Source organism: Maylandia zebra, linkage group LG17, assembly GCF_041146795.1.
Source record: "Maylandia zebra isolate NMK-2024a linkage group LG17, Mzebra_GT3a, whole genome shotgun sequence".
In the NCBI taxonomy this organism is placed as follows: Eukaryota; Metazoa; Chordata; class Actinopteri; order Cichliformes; family Cichlidae; genus Maylandia; species Maylandia zebra.
In genome coordinates, this window is record NC_135183.1 from 1,486,980 (window position 1) to 1,504,125 (window position 17,146).

The 17,146-nt window shown below is 42.4% G+C and overlaps 1 protein-coding gene across 2 annotated transcripts in view; it reads left to right on the top strand.

Annotated features, from left to right (window-relative positions):
* The window catches only part of scube1 (signal peptide, CUB domain, EGF-like 1), a 118,064-nt gene that overhangs the window by 85,002 nt on the left and 15,916 nt on the right, over window positions 1–17,146 (top strand). For both annotated transcript variants that reach the window (XM_076875747.1, XM_076875748.1), the window contains one exon: window positions 15,801–15,923. In XM_076875747.1, the coding sequence (XP_076731862.1) occupies window positions 15,801–15,923 (123 nt within the window). The remainder of the gene's footprint in view (window positions 1–15,800; window positions 15,924–17,146) is intronic.

A 17,146-nucleotide genomic window follows, 5' to 3' on the forward strand; every position in this document is an offset into this window, starting at 1 on the left:
TAGGTTGTGTTAATATCATTACTGTGTATATGGGCTCTCGACATCATTCAATCTAAAGCGGGGTGACAGCTTCCTGTTACCTTGAAGATGCAACATCCTGCTCCAGGACATATACGCGTATTTATGTGCGTCGTGTGTGTGTAGGTGTATTCCACTCTGGTGGCGCGTGTAATCACAGTAGTGTTAGCAGTGTATTGTAGTGCATAGGGTATAATTGCTTGCATTTAGCAGTTTTCAGAACATAGTAGTTAGTGGCAAGATAAACGCCGTGCTATGAGGTGGTCTCCCGTCTAATGTGCCTCTAAATTGCTTGATCGAGACAGACAGCTCTCCTTCGGCCTGTTTGCATCCAACTTAAATCTAAAGCCAAGGGGATGTGCCCTGTCGTGCCTGTCTATCATAATCACTTCAATATAAATATGTAGGGCATGTTTAAAACCCACAAGTCTGATAAACGCTCTTTCATCTGCGCTGAAAGACAAGGCGGTTCAGCCTCTCACGATGACAGACACGCCAACCAGAGGAGCCATTTCATCACAGGCTCTCGTGCCGACAACTGGGTCAGAGAGAAAGACAGAGGGAGAGGTTGTTTTTAACAGCTTCCAGATGTTTGATTAGATGGTGCACACTGGTGGTTATATGTTACTGTAGCACATGTGTGCGCGCTTCTGTTTTTGCAGGTTAATTAACGCAGATTTCGGTTGCATGTACGCTGTTGGACCTCTGCGTGCGGTTATCTGTGTTTCTGTGTGGTCGGCGTACAAATCCCACTACAGTGGCACCGAAGACACGTTCCCACTGGCCTGCATTCCTTCTCTACTTAAAGAGAAGTGAAAACAAACAGACAAACATACATTCACATCAAACCGAGACAAGGACATGATCACAGCCATTCATGGGGAAATTAATAGACCTTTACAGAAGGGGAATCATCTAGATGAACAATTGTGCTCGTCCCTTACTGTGAGTTTGTCTTTCTGCTGATCTTTGTGTTTTGAAGCAGAACTAGTGACTGAAAAACACAAGCATAAAGAAACAACTTGTCAGTTAACACATACCCTGCTTTCAGTCTACTATGATTAGCGATGGTTATGTTTCAATTTTCTGCTTCATAGTTGCACTAGGAAGTTTAATTATGCTACATGTGCTATGAACGTTCTGTAAAAGTCAAGCACTGAACATGAGTCAGTGGCCCAACACCTGCAGGTGATTGTACATTCCTGTTAGCTGTCTCTGGAGTTCACTCAGCCCCTGAAGGACACATGTGTAGTTGGTGCATTGTGGTGTAGTGTCTCGAGGACCAGTTCACACGGTCATAATAACTGGCTGGTATGCAGACACCTGCACAGAGCTTCACACTCGTGATGTGAGGATGAAGCTGTGACACTCTTGTAACAACACCAGTTGCACATGTGACACCTTTTTTATATTTTGGTACAAAAGTGATCTGGTAGTGTGGCGTGAACTTGCTGTGACAGCATTTTTAATCTTGTTTACATTCTTTATAGATGCTCCCGGTCAAGAAAACACGGCGGGCAGGTGGCTACGTTTGACCAAAATCACCATCACAACCTCAGTTACTAACAGCATCTGCCTCCTGAGCCACAGTCTGGATGCGACTCATTCAGTCTTTCAATATGACACATTTGTCCGACAGTTTATATAGAAACATAATTTAGTAACTCGTATGTCACTTTTGACCTCGGGAGAAGTCGCAGGTCAGTGAGATCAAGCCTGAGACACACTGACTCAATCGCAGCCGGCCGTCTCTGTTCCAGCTGAAGCGGGCTGGATCACTGACTCTTTCACTGTTGTGAGAGTTTGGAGCCCTGGCCCACATGCCCTCGTGGAGTGTTTGTTATTAAACAGCACTAGGATCGAACACTAGGATCATTTAATACCTGAACAAATACACGCTGCCTCCCGGCATGATGTCTGTCCCCGTCACCACCAGCACCCCGCAAAGAACACCTACGCTCTTCAAGAAAACTAGATCTCCTTTCCCCCGTGCATAATTATTTGTGGAGGTTCATGTTTCTGCAAATTTATTCCATTTAATTGCTTTTTACTGCAAATATTTGGTAAAACCACACAGCTTATACTCAGGAGGTCTGTGTGCACATTCCTGCAACAAATCTTATATTGGCTTAAGTGACCAGAGCTGTATTCCTGGTCAGTCTGCTTCAACGAAATGGACAGGCAATCATACTGGAGACCCTACCGTTGACCTCTGGAGGCAACAGTCAGAGTTGAGGAGTTAGAGTCCATCATTCCTCCAGTTGGCTAGTATAGTCCACAGCACTGATCACTTGGGCCAGTTGCTAGGTCTTAATCAGGCTCTGCAGCATCATCAGGGTCTCCACTGGAGTCAGGTTTCTCATTCCAAACACTGGGCTCCTCAAACCCAGCCTGAGGCTCACAGAGAGAAAGAGAAGGGGTCGGGAGGCCTGTTTCCTTTGGCTCAGGTGGATGTCAGCAAGTCTTCTCATTTGTGATTTTTTTCTCTTTTTGTTAAAAGGTTCCAGAATATTTTCTTTAGCAGTGCAGACAGATTTTGCAGGAGTGACTTAGTGAGTGTCATGTCAGGTAAACTTCTCCCTCTCTGTGTTTGAAAGTCGAAACGATGCTCTGCTCTAAACTTTTATGACTGTTTCCAGAACCACCGTTTTTCTGCGAGATTCTCCTCTGCTGCTACACGCTGTTAAATTCATTTCTTCCGTGTTAATGCACACTTTTAATTTCTACTGAGAAACACTCCAAATTCAGCATTGCAATAAACATTTTGACACATTTTCTATCCCTAAAGAAGCCGTTCATTGTCTCTGTAATGTTTGATTTTGTGTTTGAGTGGCATCACACTCTCAGAAAATTCATTACCTAGGTTCAGCTGGAAGTGGACTGCTCTCGCCAGCTTTTTATTTACTTTATTGTAGTTGATAAATTTCTCGTAAATCCAAATCCTTAAAGTGACTTTACAAAAGGTCTAAAAAGTACTAAATTTGGCTGTTGAACATAAACATTCATACACAATCGGTTTGAATCGTCTGGTAGACCTACGTGGTGTTCAGAGAGACGTGGTAAAGGTTGGAACTATTGATTGGAGGCTGGAGTAAGTTATTGATCGTCTAGAGTAAACGTCAGACATGGATCCCGAGAGACAGCCTGTGGGTGTATCTGTGTGTGTTTGTGTGTGTGGTGGTGGTAGTGGGGTTGAAATGTTCAACCACTCCCTTTACAAAGGCAGGACACATCATTGCATGTGCACCCTGTCAGAGAGTCTCAGCTCAGTCCAGCTTGTTTTGCAGTTAGTTCACCTGCATTAACAAACCCACGACCTGCACGATGCTATCAATGTGCTCATTATCCATAAAGGTGTTCTTCTATTGTTTTCTCATGCAAACACAAGCAGAAGTGCTGTGTTGTTAGCTGTGATAGCACTGCATAGCCCAGCTACAAATTATGTTGTTTAGTGTCGACTGTACTGTCAGTAAACACTTCCTTGATGATGAATGTCACGTACCTTGGGGGTCCTGTGATTTGACCTCTAGCACCATCCTGAGGTTGCCCAATGCAAATACTCTGGTTTATGATTCCCCTGAGTTTCTCAACAGCACTTTTGCTAGGCTTCATCCTTTGCGCTCGTAGCCAAATCACTCTTGTTTCTGATGAGTCAGCTTCCTGTGAGGAACTGCTGGCTGCAGCTAGTCTTGTTTTAGGTGTTACAAGAGACAAATAATTCCTCCAGTAAACTGACAAGTATTTTTGAAAGCACCTTCTACTCTCAAATGTTCCTTTTAAAGACAGCATTACCCACCTGCTTGCTAGCTGTGAAAACCTTAACTCATATCAATGTCCTTGTGTTCAGTGATCTTATTTATTGACGTTATCCCATTAGACAGTTTCCAAGGATAAAGTCCCACCAAATGCTGTTGGGTTTTATTGTCCTGTTTAACTCACTCACCCTTTGGCCCCTTGTAAATTCATCATGATGGCTAAAGGCAAAATCGTCTGAATGCAAAATTAAAAGGCTAAGCTTGGTGGAGAGGTGCATGAACCCACTGAACTGTGATGCAGGAAACTTTAAAGTTGTGAAATAATGCATTGGTCTTGGTAGAGGATTGCACTCTTTTTATGATTATATAAAATGACTGGGTTCCTCAGGTGATATTTTATGCATTTTCTTAGAGAGAGGATGAAGAGTTCCGCCATTTGCGAAGGAGTCATAGTAGGAGCCGCTCCTCCTCCTAACAGCTGAGGCGGTTTGGGCATCTGACTCCTGGATTCCTCCTGGATGGATGGATGGATGGATGGATGGATGGATTTGCAGCAGTGGTTCCGTGTAGAAAGACCAACTCTGACATGCCACACATATCACACAACCTCACTTGTCTTTAACTGTCCTGTGTCTTCTCTCTAGATGTGATCATTTCAAGATGTGCTAAAACTTAATGTATTTATTTAACCTCAAAGCTTATTTAAGCTCCATTCAGGGTAATTACATACCCCATTATAAGGTTCAGCGGTCCCTGGTGGGGTCATTAAGTGTGGGTTGTGTGTGCTAGTGCTTGCAGCTGCCAGAATAATTAGGAAGCTTTCTGTGTTGGGTAGATGGTGGTAGCTACCTTTGTTACATTAGAGGCATTAGAGGAGACAATGTGGGCAGAAGGGGAGTGATGGTGTGTGTATGTGTGTGTTCCTTAGTTGGTATATAGGCCAGTATACCTGAGAGAATTTAGGTAAATTCTTTTTAAACGATTACTGAACTTACTAGATGCAGAAAATGAACCCAAAAAAGCTCTTGACTTCCTAAAGTCTCAAAGTCCTGAGGCCAAGTGTGCCTGGGCTGGTACCTGAAGGGAAAGATAGCCATGCGTTCTGCGGTCAGCCACAGAGGAACAGGAAAGCAGCTGATTGATTTAAAATCCTCAGAGAGAATCAGAGCCTCACGTTAGACACGAAAGAGGAAGATACAGAAAAATACAATGTGTAAAAAAGAAAGTAGGAGCAGATGACACACAAAAATGAAATCCAAGTTGAATTTCTGACAGTGAAGAGCAGAAAGCAAAAAGGAGCAATCAGCAGCCTCCTTGTACTTATCTGTAAGTATGACATCACAGTCTGGAGTGTTCGACAGGCTGTTGCATGTGTCTGGATGCCCTTACCTGTCCTACACTCCATAAAAAAGAAAGATCCCTGAGCCTTATTTTCTTCCCATCAGCCACGGGGAAATCTGTTTTAGCGCAGCCAGATGGAGGGACAATCCCTTTAAACAGGGCACGGCGGGACACAGTTTACTACATTTCTACTGTGGCGCAAAGCCAGCTCATTCTGGATTCCTGTCTCAGCTCCATATTTAGATGAAGAGTTCATTCAGCAGAAACTCCCTCAGGATAGAGACTGAGATGATCGGGCCAAAGAGGCTGAGTCTGCCCTGCTGGAAAAACACAGTGGATGACTTACTGTTTTATGGGGCTCCTATCACGCCACACTGAGAGAACGTGTGCGCGTACTCCTGTGCTCTCACCACCTCTTACTGATGCTGGTAGTAACTGGCTCCAACTGGTTAAAGCTACACACTGCATTAAATGCATGCTACTTCTTACATGTAATGGTGCTGTTAATTAACACAACAGCAAGTTACCACAGGTGCTCCTCTTCACTGTCACAGCATCACAACATCACAGTCCCTCAAAATCACAAACTCTGGAAGGTTGATGTCAGCAACCATGCAAATCTTAGATCTATTAGTAATTATTCAAGAGAAATGTAAGACTTCAGTCTCCATGACTGAAGTGGATTATCCCGTCTAAGCAGAAAACTATGTATGGCAGGAATATGACACGCTAAAATAAACCAGAAGGTTTTTGCGTGTTTGTGCTCTTGTGCTGACTTCTTCACTCAGGCCATAAAGATCTACATTTTTAATATATAAGAGTAAGCCATGTAAGTGTAAGCCACACTGCTTCTTACATGTGTTAACATTTTCATGATATCCATGAACCATCGTACGTTTTTGCTGCAGGGTTTTCATTTTTTTTTTCCCAGTGGAAGATTACTTGGGAAGTGGGGGTTTGAAAAGTTTTGATTGTGAAAGTTTAAAGCAGGTAATGTGTGTTTGAGACTCATTTAGTGCCACTAAAGAGACAACAACAAAACACTTACAACAAAAGGCACTGTACAAAGATGATCCAGCAAGAGCCAATAAAACAAAGAAATACTTGAGACACAAAGATGTGGAGAAAAGCCAATTTACAACTAAAAGTAAAGACCCAACAATCACATGATGCCCTATAAGCAAGCACTTGGCGACAGTAGGAAGGAGAAACTCCCTTTTAAGAGGAACAAAGCTCCAGCAGAACCAGGTTTGGAGAGCAGCTGCACTGCACCGTCACCGGTTGGGGGTAAGAGGAAAGAGAAGAGATCAGAGAGAGACAGGAGAAACGACACACTATGAGAGAGACAGCCAGAGTTTAATCATCACTGATGATTAAAGTATGATGGTGTATAGATACAGGGAGTGAAAAGAAATGAGTGAAGAGTAAACAGGGGCCCTCCCACCAGCCTATTGCAGCATAACTAAAGGATGGAAGCTCGTAGCAGAGCCTGGTACCTGAAGGCTCTGCTTCTCATTCTATTTTTAAAAAACTCCAGGAGCCATCAGTAAGCCTGCAGTCTCAGAGCAAAGTGCTCATGAGACTCTGAGACTGCATGTTCTGATAACAGTGATGCTCCTCAAATGAATGAGGGGAGTGATACATATCTGTTGAATGTGCATGCTGAAGGACATATTCAGATTAAGAATAACCTCACTGTGTCATGGGAGGCTAAGGCCAGTTAAGCCTAAAAGAAGGATGTAAAAAGTACATTGTAACCTGATTGGAACCATTTGCAACTCTATGAGGAAGGATCCCCGTTTAACTCCACAAACCGGAATTTATCACAAAGATATGTTTTAGGCGACTGCATGACAGTTAATTTAATAATAACATTGTTCTAATCTTTGTATTACAACATTGTGGTCAGTGGTGATGAACGCTGCACTGAGCAGGACAAGCACAGAGGTGAGCCAACTGTCAGAGGCCATAAGATCGTTCATGACCTTCACTAGTGCTGTTTCTTGTTCTTCAAGGAGACCATTCCTTTGCAAGTGACCAGTTAACTACCTGACAACTCATTTTTGAAATAAAAAAAGTTAGAAATCAGTCTATAATTAGACCGGTGGGCCAGGTAAGGGTTTAACTCTCACCATGTCACGGTAAGCTGTGTGGCAGGAAGTGGTTGGACCCAAACGCAGGACTCAAAGACGGAATATTAAACTTGAGGCGTTGGCTTTATTTGCAGGCAAAACAAACTTAGACACATGAGAACTATAAAACAATAACAAAACTCAAACTAGGAGGGTTAACCTAAACTGGGAATCTCCAAAAGGTTGATTCTGTTCATCTGGACGTAGCGTTTTGTGGGAGAAACGTTTCGTCACTCTTCCAGGTGACTTCTTACAAAGGTTTCAATCTTATAAACAGTACATTTACATAATGACTGAAACCAGCCCACTGAAGGAACAATGGGCTGGGAGATTAAAGATTGAGAATTTGCATAATTAAGATTAAGGAACTGACCTCCCAGCCCATTGTTCCTTCAGTGGGAAGGAAACCTGCAGTCAGCTGAGGCTGAAGACGTCACCTGGATGGGTGACGAAACGTTTCTCCCACAAAACGCTACGTCCAGATGAACAGAATCAACTTTTTGGAGATTTACTTTCCTGGATGATTGAGATGCATCAAGACCTAAACTGGGAATACATGGCGTGGCAGGTCATAACCTGATGACACAGCTAACGCGGAGGACGTGACAACAGGGAAAAACACAGGGCTTAAATACAAACTGGCATAATTAGGGAATGCGAGCCACGAGGGACAATGCAGGCATGATGTGACACGGGGAAGCAACACTGAACCCAGAAACATGGGACAAGGATTACCAAAGTAAAACAGGAAACTGAGACTCAACACCAAAACGTGGAACATGGGAACACGAGGCATAGAAATGGTGTGACACAGAAACCATAATCCAAGGACCAAGAATGTAACATAAGCAAAACCTCAAAGTCAGAGCTATCAGTTCAATAATACCCGGTAGCTTGGGTCTGTGGGACTGAAGACTGATGCTACAGAGAAAGATGTTATTGTGGGTAAACATCAGCAGTTGTGTATACTATGATTAGAGTTACTCTGCTCAAGTGTATCAGGGAATAAATTCATAAAGCCAATGCTGGTTGAATTAATACTTGGCTTATCAGAACACTGGCTCTGTTTTCAGAGACAAATATGAGGGAATAGGATTTCCTAGCTTTATGGAAAGGTTTTTTTTTATAGAGTAAAAACTATTTTCCAAAGCCAAAGATCAACTGAATGAATGCAAAATTATTTACTCTCCAGCTTGCATGTAATCTGCTTTAAGGTGCACAGTATTACAAGAGATTCAAGCATCTCTGATATGCTGCCTTGTTTTTCAGACGAGTATCCAAAGTCTTACACTGTGAGAATTGATCTCGGTGGTAGGAAAACTTGGGTAGCTGCTCTGCATTGTGTTAGTATTACAGAAGGCAGCATTCAGCATAAATGCACAAATTCAGATGGGTCTCATTACACTGGAGTGAACATAACAAGATTATATGTAATAAGAGATCAAGAGCAAAATACTGTAGGTGTGATTCAAACCCTCAAAATACACAGACTTGCCCTCTGAGAGTACTGGCTGACTGCTGGAGCATAAAGGAGGCGACGGATCGGCTGACTGACCGGCTAGTCATCGCAGAACTGGCAAATACCACAACTCTGGCAGCAGCAATCCATTGTCCACTTCTGGATCTCAGCACAACTGGAGACAGAAGATGGTGGGAAAAAGCAGACACTAAAAACACAAAAAGTGAAAACTAAAATAAAACCTAAAACCATAACATTGCTGAGTAGTTTGAACTTCTGGATGTACCAAATACACCAGTCTGGTCCTCAGAGTCTTTTCTCATTTATTGGTGTATTAAAAAGTAACGTTAGTCAGTGTTTTAACCATTTTATGAAACTAACGTTAAACTGATTAGCTATCTGGATATACAAACAATAAAAAGACACAAATCTGTCCGTGGTAGTTGATGGTCTAGAAAAATAAAACCTTCCTGTTTGAAATGTCATCTAAAAAATAACTATCGATGCAACCAAGACGTCAAATTGGAGACAAAAAAGCAAACGTAGTTGGTGGGAACCTTCTTCCTCGTCCCTCGCCTTCTTTCTCTGTCATCATATACTTTCCTGTCCTCCCCCCCCCCCCCACCCTTCCCCCCACTTCAACACACACACACACACACACACACACACACACACACACACACACACACACACACACACACACACACACACACACACACCTACTCCACTATTTCTCTGTAGTGTCTTCCTCAACTTATTCCCTGGTTTAAGGGCTTAGGTGTTAATCCCTCACAGTTTTCATCACTTAGAGCACCAATCAAAAAAGGCTTAGTGTGTATAATATGCCAGACCGTTGTCCTCTTTCTCTCCTCTTTTGTTTTCTCGATTCCCCATCCACCTTTTTTCCTTTGGGCTTAGTTCTCCCTGTGTGAGTAAACAGAAAGACTTTAGTCCTTATCTGGAAAGGATGCACTTGTTCTAAAGAGATTTAAAAGAAGAGTACTAAAATGTATTCCTAAGAAAAAGATGAACTATTTTGAAGTTTGGGTTCATCTGAGGCCGCGCTAAGTTGGAAGAGGGGAGGAAATAAGATTTGAGGTTTGGAGCTGGTGAAACCAGAAACCAGCAGGTTTGTGGTTGGCAGTGAACCTGGTGCCTCAGGGTTGCCTTTGCATTATTTGTTCTGAATCTGTGGCTGTGGATTGCTGCACCACACCTGAGCTAGAGCTCAGGTATCCAGATTTTATTTCACTGGCACACAGTTTCTAGCAGGACCACATAACTGTTTGAGTGCTGAATCATCACAAACAGTGTTTACATAACACTGGCTGACGAAGCATTGTATAATGATTGTTAAGGTCCTAAATCCAAACTGCTTCAGTTTTAGAATTGTCCTGGATTACCGGTGTATAAAACATTGTAACGAAAGCTGCAAATGTGCCGTAGTAGAAAACAGACTGAAGAGGACAACAGGGAAAACTGCTCTCATCTCACCATCCTTGGCAGCAAGAAGGCCCAAATATGATTTTAATGATGCTTCTCTGAAGTCCTGGCACTCAGTTTCCTTTGCTTCCCAAACTTTTCTTTACTTTACATTTGATACTGTATATTCATATTTATAATTAAAACTTGGATTACTGAAGAATTCTTAGAATCTGAAAATTTATGCTACAATTTTTTACAATTAAGCCTAAAGTAGTATTTTTCAAATGTAGAAATGGACTGTATCTTATGCTTCATTTCAGTCTTTTCTTAACCTTAACTAAGGTTTTTAACCATAACAACCATAACTTAACATTCATTCATGTGTCATTTGCAATGAGCAGATAAACTTTATTGTCATCTCTGCTACATACAGTACAGTAGAGAGACGAGACGACGAGGCTCCAGTTCCATTCAGTGCAAAAAAACAACAATATATGTAGGAAGAGTAAGACTAAATATACGCTTAGAGACTGAGGTGAGGGGAGTAAATATACACTTTGAGGTAAAACTGTTAAAGGATAACTTAGGTACTGAAATTATGTGATCTGGCATCCATCCATCCTTCTGCTTGTCCAGTTCAGGGTCATGAGTGGGCTGGACCCTATCCCAGCTGTCTCAGGTTGAGAGGCAGGACCCTGGACAGGTCGCCCATCTGGTGCAAACTTTGTGTGGATGTGCCATCCTGGAGGAGCTGTGCTACTTGTGCAGCCTGAATGGGCTGTAGGTACGGTCTCATCCTACCAGCACTAGCAAAAAGCAAAACTAGAGAAAAGTCCATCAGGACAGATTATAAGACAGAGCAATGGTGTGCGTTCACCACCTGCAAATTTATTCTCTTTTGGGGAGTGGTCTTGCTGTTGCTTCACCAGTGCACCTATTGTCATTTTGTCCTATTGATGTTTGTACCAAAGTACCTGAAATTGATTCACAGTGGTTTATGCTTCCAAATTGAACAGACTGATACTCTTGAAGTCGAACTGACTCTCTGTTATACCGTGACTATAAATTTTCCCTTCATTTTTTGAGCAATATAAATAGACAAACATCTGTTTTAGTTACAGTCGCCAATGTTTCTTTACTAGGCTTATTTCTCAATCACTGAGTCTGTCTCCCAGTTGTTTGACTGGTTTTATTGGGTGTAGCTAAGTAGCACACATCAAGCTGTATGCCAAGAGTGAAAAAGACATCGATTCACTGATCCACACCACCATAAAATGCAGCATTGGAATGTCATTGCTGCTTTACTCGGATTGGAAGAGTAAAGTCGGATGGTAACAAAGAGAGGGAAGACAGTCAGAACTGAGGCGATCGAATTAGCAGAAAGCAACATTGCAGACATCGAGGATAGCTACAGGTACCTAGGGCAAATGGGAACCATGAAGATAGCGCTAGGAAATCTGCAACCACCAAGCACCTGCAGACAGACAAGAGGGTCCTGAGGGGTCAACTGAACGGTGAGAACAAGATCCGGGCTATCAAGACCTACGCCCTGCCCGTGATCAGGTACCCTCGCTGGGATAATGGGCTGACCAAAGGAAGAGATTAAGGCCATTGACATCAAGGTGAGGAGGCTCCTGACCATGCATGGAGGGTTTCATCCCAAGTCCAGCATCCTGAGACTGTATGCTAGGTCTGGGGAAGGTGGCCGGGACTGGTGAGTGTCAGAACCACAGTCCAGGATGAGACAGCGAACATCCACTCAGTGTGCTCAGTGAATACCTCAGGCAGCAGAAACCAGGAAGGACAGGGCCCTGCACGGTATGCACCACCAGCAGATAGAGGAGGTGGCTGATATGCGCTTTGAGTGCTCAGAAGAGTGGAAAAGCGCTATATAAGAACTAGTCCATTTACCATTTACCATATCCAGAAATCCTACCAGTGGCTGGACAAAGCTGGACTGAAAGACAGCACAGAGGCACTAATCATGGCAGCACAAGAACAAGCTCTGAGCACAAGATCCATAGAGGCTGGGGTCTATCACACCAGGCAAGACCCCAGGTGCAGGCTGTGTAAAGATGCCCCAGAGACAATCCAGCACATAACAGCAGGGTGCAAGATGCTAGCAGGCAAGGCATACATGGAACGCCATAACCAAGTGGCCGGCATAGTGTACAGGAACATCTGTGCCGAGTATAACCTGGAAGTCCCGAGGTCAAAATGGGAGATGCCCCCAAGGGTGGTGGAGAATGACCGAGCTAAGATCCTGTGGGACTTCCAGATACAGACGGACAAAATGGTGGTGGCTAACCAACCGGACATAGTGGTGGTAGACAAACAGAAGAAGACGGCCGTAGTGATCGATCTAGCGAATGACAGCAACATCAGGAAGAAGGAACACGAGAAGCTGGAAAAGTACGAAGGGCTCAGTAAAGAACTCGAGACGATGTGGAGGGTGAAGGTGACGGTGGTCTCCGTGGTAATCGGAGCAATCGGTGCAGTGACCCCCAAGCTAGCCGAGTGGCTCCAGCAGATCCCAGGAACAACGTCTAAGATCTCTGTCCAGTAGAGCATGGTCTCAGGAACAGCTAAGATATATGCTCTTATATACATTTATTTTTTCATAAATATATGAATATACGAAAAAATAAATGCTTAAAGAGTTTTTAAGCTGATGGCTGCACATTAGACCTCTGAAATTATAAACTGGATCCATTTAAGCCTTAGAATTACTCTCAACATTACAGTATTTTATACAGTTTCTAAATCAGATACATGGACAAGATAATACGTGCACTGCAATCTGGAGGACCAAAGTCTTGTCCTGTTTACTACTTCCACAGATTTCTCAGATTTCTTGAAGAGAAGGTTCATGGGTGGACATGCAAAAGTGTGACAGAAGAATATGCAAAGGATGGGATGAGGTGGAGACAGGTGGTGACCACCCTTAAATGGAGCAGCCAAAAGAAGTATAAAATGATAAAATCGAGAAACTGCAGTTTTCTGCTGACAAATATAATTCTTATTCAAGGTTCTTTATTATTTGTCACATGCATAGTTATACAAGTATAACACACAATGAAATGTAGCCTGACACGCTCCTCGACATGTGCAAAAAAATTATTCTTAACTAATTGTTTAGTTATGAGATGTTCCACCAAGTTCTTTCTTTTCCTTTTCCTTTTCTAGATCTTTTATTTCATGTAACATGGTGAGCTGTTTTGTTATTATTTCTTCAAAAAATATTAGATATATATATTGTATTTCATACCCATATGGAAAAGAAATAGTAAAAGATTTATATATATCTTTTCCATATGGGTACTCTTACTCATCACTCGTGATTTACTACGCCCCAGTTCTTATGTTTTATAACAATGATGCAGTCAGCTGTTTTCTGTCTGCCAGCTGACTGTTTCCAGTCCTCAAATATTTCTTTGTGATTCTGCAGACAAGATTGGACACCACAAAAAAACAATGGGCTGTGAAATGTCTGCCTGAGCAACCAGCTTATGTCTTGCTACTGTACCCACATGGTGTATGTTTAAATGAAGCTGTCACTTTATCAGCCCCCCTGCCTTTTGTTATGTTCTGCTTGAGAAAAAGGCATTCAGGGAGAGTTACAGCAGGGCGTTTCTGATTGAAAAATGCAGAAAATATAAAATATAAATATCAGATGTTTTTGATTAAAACACTTTTTTTCACAGCATAATGAGAGAAAAATTGGTTTTAATCTTTTTCCAAAACTTCTTTCAGGATGTTTGTTGCTGACATTATTACTGGTTATGATATTTGTCATGGAATTACCAAAGGCTTCTTTTCGTGCCCAAAGATGCATTTGAAATTCAGTTCAATTCAGTTTTATTTATACAGCACCAAATCACAACAACAGTCCCCTCAAGGTGCTTGATGTTGTAAGGTAGACCCTACAATAATACATACAGAGAAAAACCCAACAATCATATGACCCCCTATGAGCAAGCACTTTGGCGACAGTGGGAAGGAAAAACTCCCTTTTAACAGGAAAAAACCTCCAACAGAACCAGGCTCAGGGAGGGGCGGGGCCATCTGCTGTGATTGGTTGGGGTGAGAGAAGGAAGACAGGATAAAGACATGCTGTGGAAGAGAGACAGAGGTTAATAACAGATATGATTCAATGCAGAGAGGTCTGTTAACACATAGTAAGTGAAGAAGAAACACCCAGTGCATCATGGGAATCCCCCAGCAGCCTATTGCAGCATAACTAAGGGAGGATTCAGGGTCACCTGGTCCAGCCCTAACTATATGCTTTAGCAAAAAGGAAAGTTTGAAGCCTAATCTTGAAAGTAGAGATAGTGTCTGTCTCCTGAATCCAAACTGGAAGCTGGTTCCACAGAAGAGGGGCCTGAAAACTGAAGGCTCTGCCTCCCATTCTACTTTTAAATACTCTAGGAACAACAAGTAGGCCTGCAGAGCGAGAGCGAAGTGCTCTAATAGGGTGATATGGTACTACAAGGTCATTAAGGTCACTATGTATTAACAGACCTCTCTGCATTGAATCATATCTGTTATTAATCTCTGTCTCTCTTCCACAGCATGTCTTTATCCTGTCTTCCTTCTCTCACCCCAACCGGTCGCAGCAGATGGCCCCGCCCCTCCCTGAGCCTGGTTCTGCCGGAGGTTTCTTCCTGTTAAAAGGGAGTTTTTCCTTCCCACTGTTGCCAAAGTGCTGCTCATAGGGGGTCATATGATTGTTGGGTTTCTCTCTGTATCTATGAAGCGCCTTGAGGTGACTTTTGTTGTGATTTGGCGCTATATAAATAAAATTGAATTGAATTAAGATAAGATAAGAAAAAAAAATGGTCAAAAATGACTCCAAAGTTCCTCACAGCGTTACTGGAGGCCAAGGTAATGCCATCCAGAGTAAGAATCTGGTTAGATACCATATTTCTAAGATTTTCAGGGCCGAGTACAATAACCTCAGTTTTATCTGAATTAAGAAGCAGAAAGTTAGCGGCCATCCAGGTCTTTATGTCTTTAAGACATTCCTGCAGTTTAACTCATTGGTGTGTGTTATCTGGCTTCATGGACAGATAGAGCTGGGTGTCATCAGCATAGCAGTGTAAATGTATGCTATGTCTTCTAATGATGCTGCCTAAGGGAAGCATGTATAATGTAAACAGAATTGGTCCTAGCACTGAACCCTGTGGAACTCCATAATTAACCTCAGTGTGTGAAGAGGACTCTCCATTTACATGCACAAACTGGAGTCTATTAGATAGATATGATACAAACCACTGCAGCACAGTACCTGTAATACCTACAGCATGTTCTAATCGCTCTAATAGGATATTATGGTCGACAGTATCGAGCGCTGCACTGAGGTCTAGCAGGACAAGCACAGAGATGAGTCCACTGTCAGAGGCCATAAGAAGATCATTTGTAACCTTCACTAAAGCTGTTTCTGTGCTGTGATGAGCTCTGAAACCTGACTGAAACTCTTCAAATAAACCTCTGCAGATGATCTGTTAGCTGTTTGACAACTACTCTAAATTAATACCAATGGTACTGAAAGTAGGTGTAGATAATGTTACATCTAATTTTATGACTCAAGTCACATTTCATAAATCACAAGTTCAGTTCTGACACAAAGTTTTGCTGCCTTTCTCTTTTCATTGTATTTTTTCTGCCCAGACATTGATGAATGCGAGGAGCATAACGGAGGCTGTGACCACTTCTGCCGAAACACTGTGGGCTCCTTTGAGTGCAGCTGCCAAAAAGGCCACAAACTTCTCACAGATGAAAGGACATGCCAAGGTCAGTCGCTCTCAGCTGCTAGTGACACAGTTTGACTTTTGTATATCACCAGCTGTGACAAAGTGCTGTGGCATTAGTGAACACAGTGAAGCATGGAAGGAAAATCACTGCAAAATAATTTATAGTATTATTCTGGATATATCATTTCCTGTTCTTTTTGTAAATAAAATTATTGTAATAAATTATGTTACTATTAGTATATTAGCAGTAGTGGCTTATGCATTTGTTTACCAGTCTGATCCTGTGAGAAGAAAAAAGTCTGGAAGGGCATCTGGCGTAAAATCAAACCTTTGTGAATAAGGCAACAACTGAAAGTAGCTTCTGATGCTTCTTCTTCTGTTGTTTTATTATAAATGTCAGGCTAAAAAGTCTGTTGCTTAACTGAAATGAGAGCAATGATATTGTGCAGCACTGTATATAAAGATCATAAAGTCACTTTGACCTCTCGTCAAGTGCAAAGATACAGTGTACTGGAACTACCTCCACTTCCTATAGTTGTGCTAAGTTAACATGCTACTGGACCTTTTGGCCTTTTGTTATCTCATCTGAACCTGTGGAAAGTTAAATACAAATACTTCCATAAAATCCAAATGTTTCTCAGAATGTAACGAATGTGCTTGTTGCAACAGTGTAGCTGCTTCGTCAGCTGGGTGTCTAGTCAACAGGCCTCCTTAGTGCTCATGCTTATATGACCAAAGGCAGATTCCTGGTTACAAGTCACAGCAAGTGAGACAGGAGGCAGGCAGACACAAAATGATTTTTTTATTAACAATTAAACCTTGAGGTACTTCTGCCCTCAGCCTCAAATTCCCAGGATGGAAAAACTGTGTACGCGGCGTGTTGGAGTAACTCTACATTGCTTTTGGAGTGTTTAAGAGCGTGGTGTTGAGTCCCGTCAGCCACATCACAGCACCACTCTCTACTTCTGACACACCTATGCCACTGTTTCGTGGCTCCGAATAGCTGCCCCATCTAGCATGTTCAGCCTCAACATAACCTTAAAATGAAATATACTGTTTCATTCGTAAACATCTTCTGTGCTTCTGAGTAATTCCAGAGAAAATAGCTTCTGGTTATGCACTACATGCCAACTGTAGAGCATTTTCCAGACCTAGCTGAGAAACTTAAGCAGAAAGATTAGTTGTTTGCCACGGCTGCATCATTAGTTTCCACGAATGATTCCCTCCATTCTTACTGTTTATAAAGACGGGATATTGCCAGCA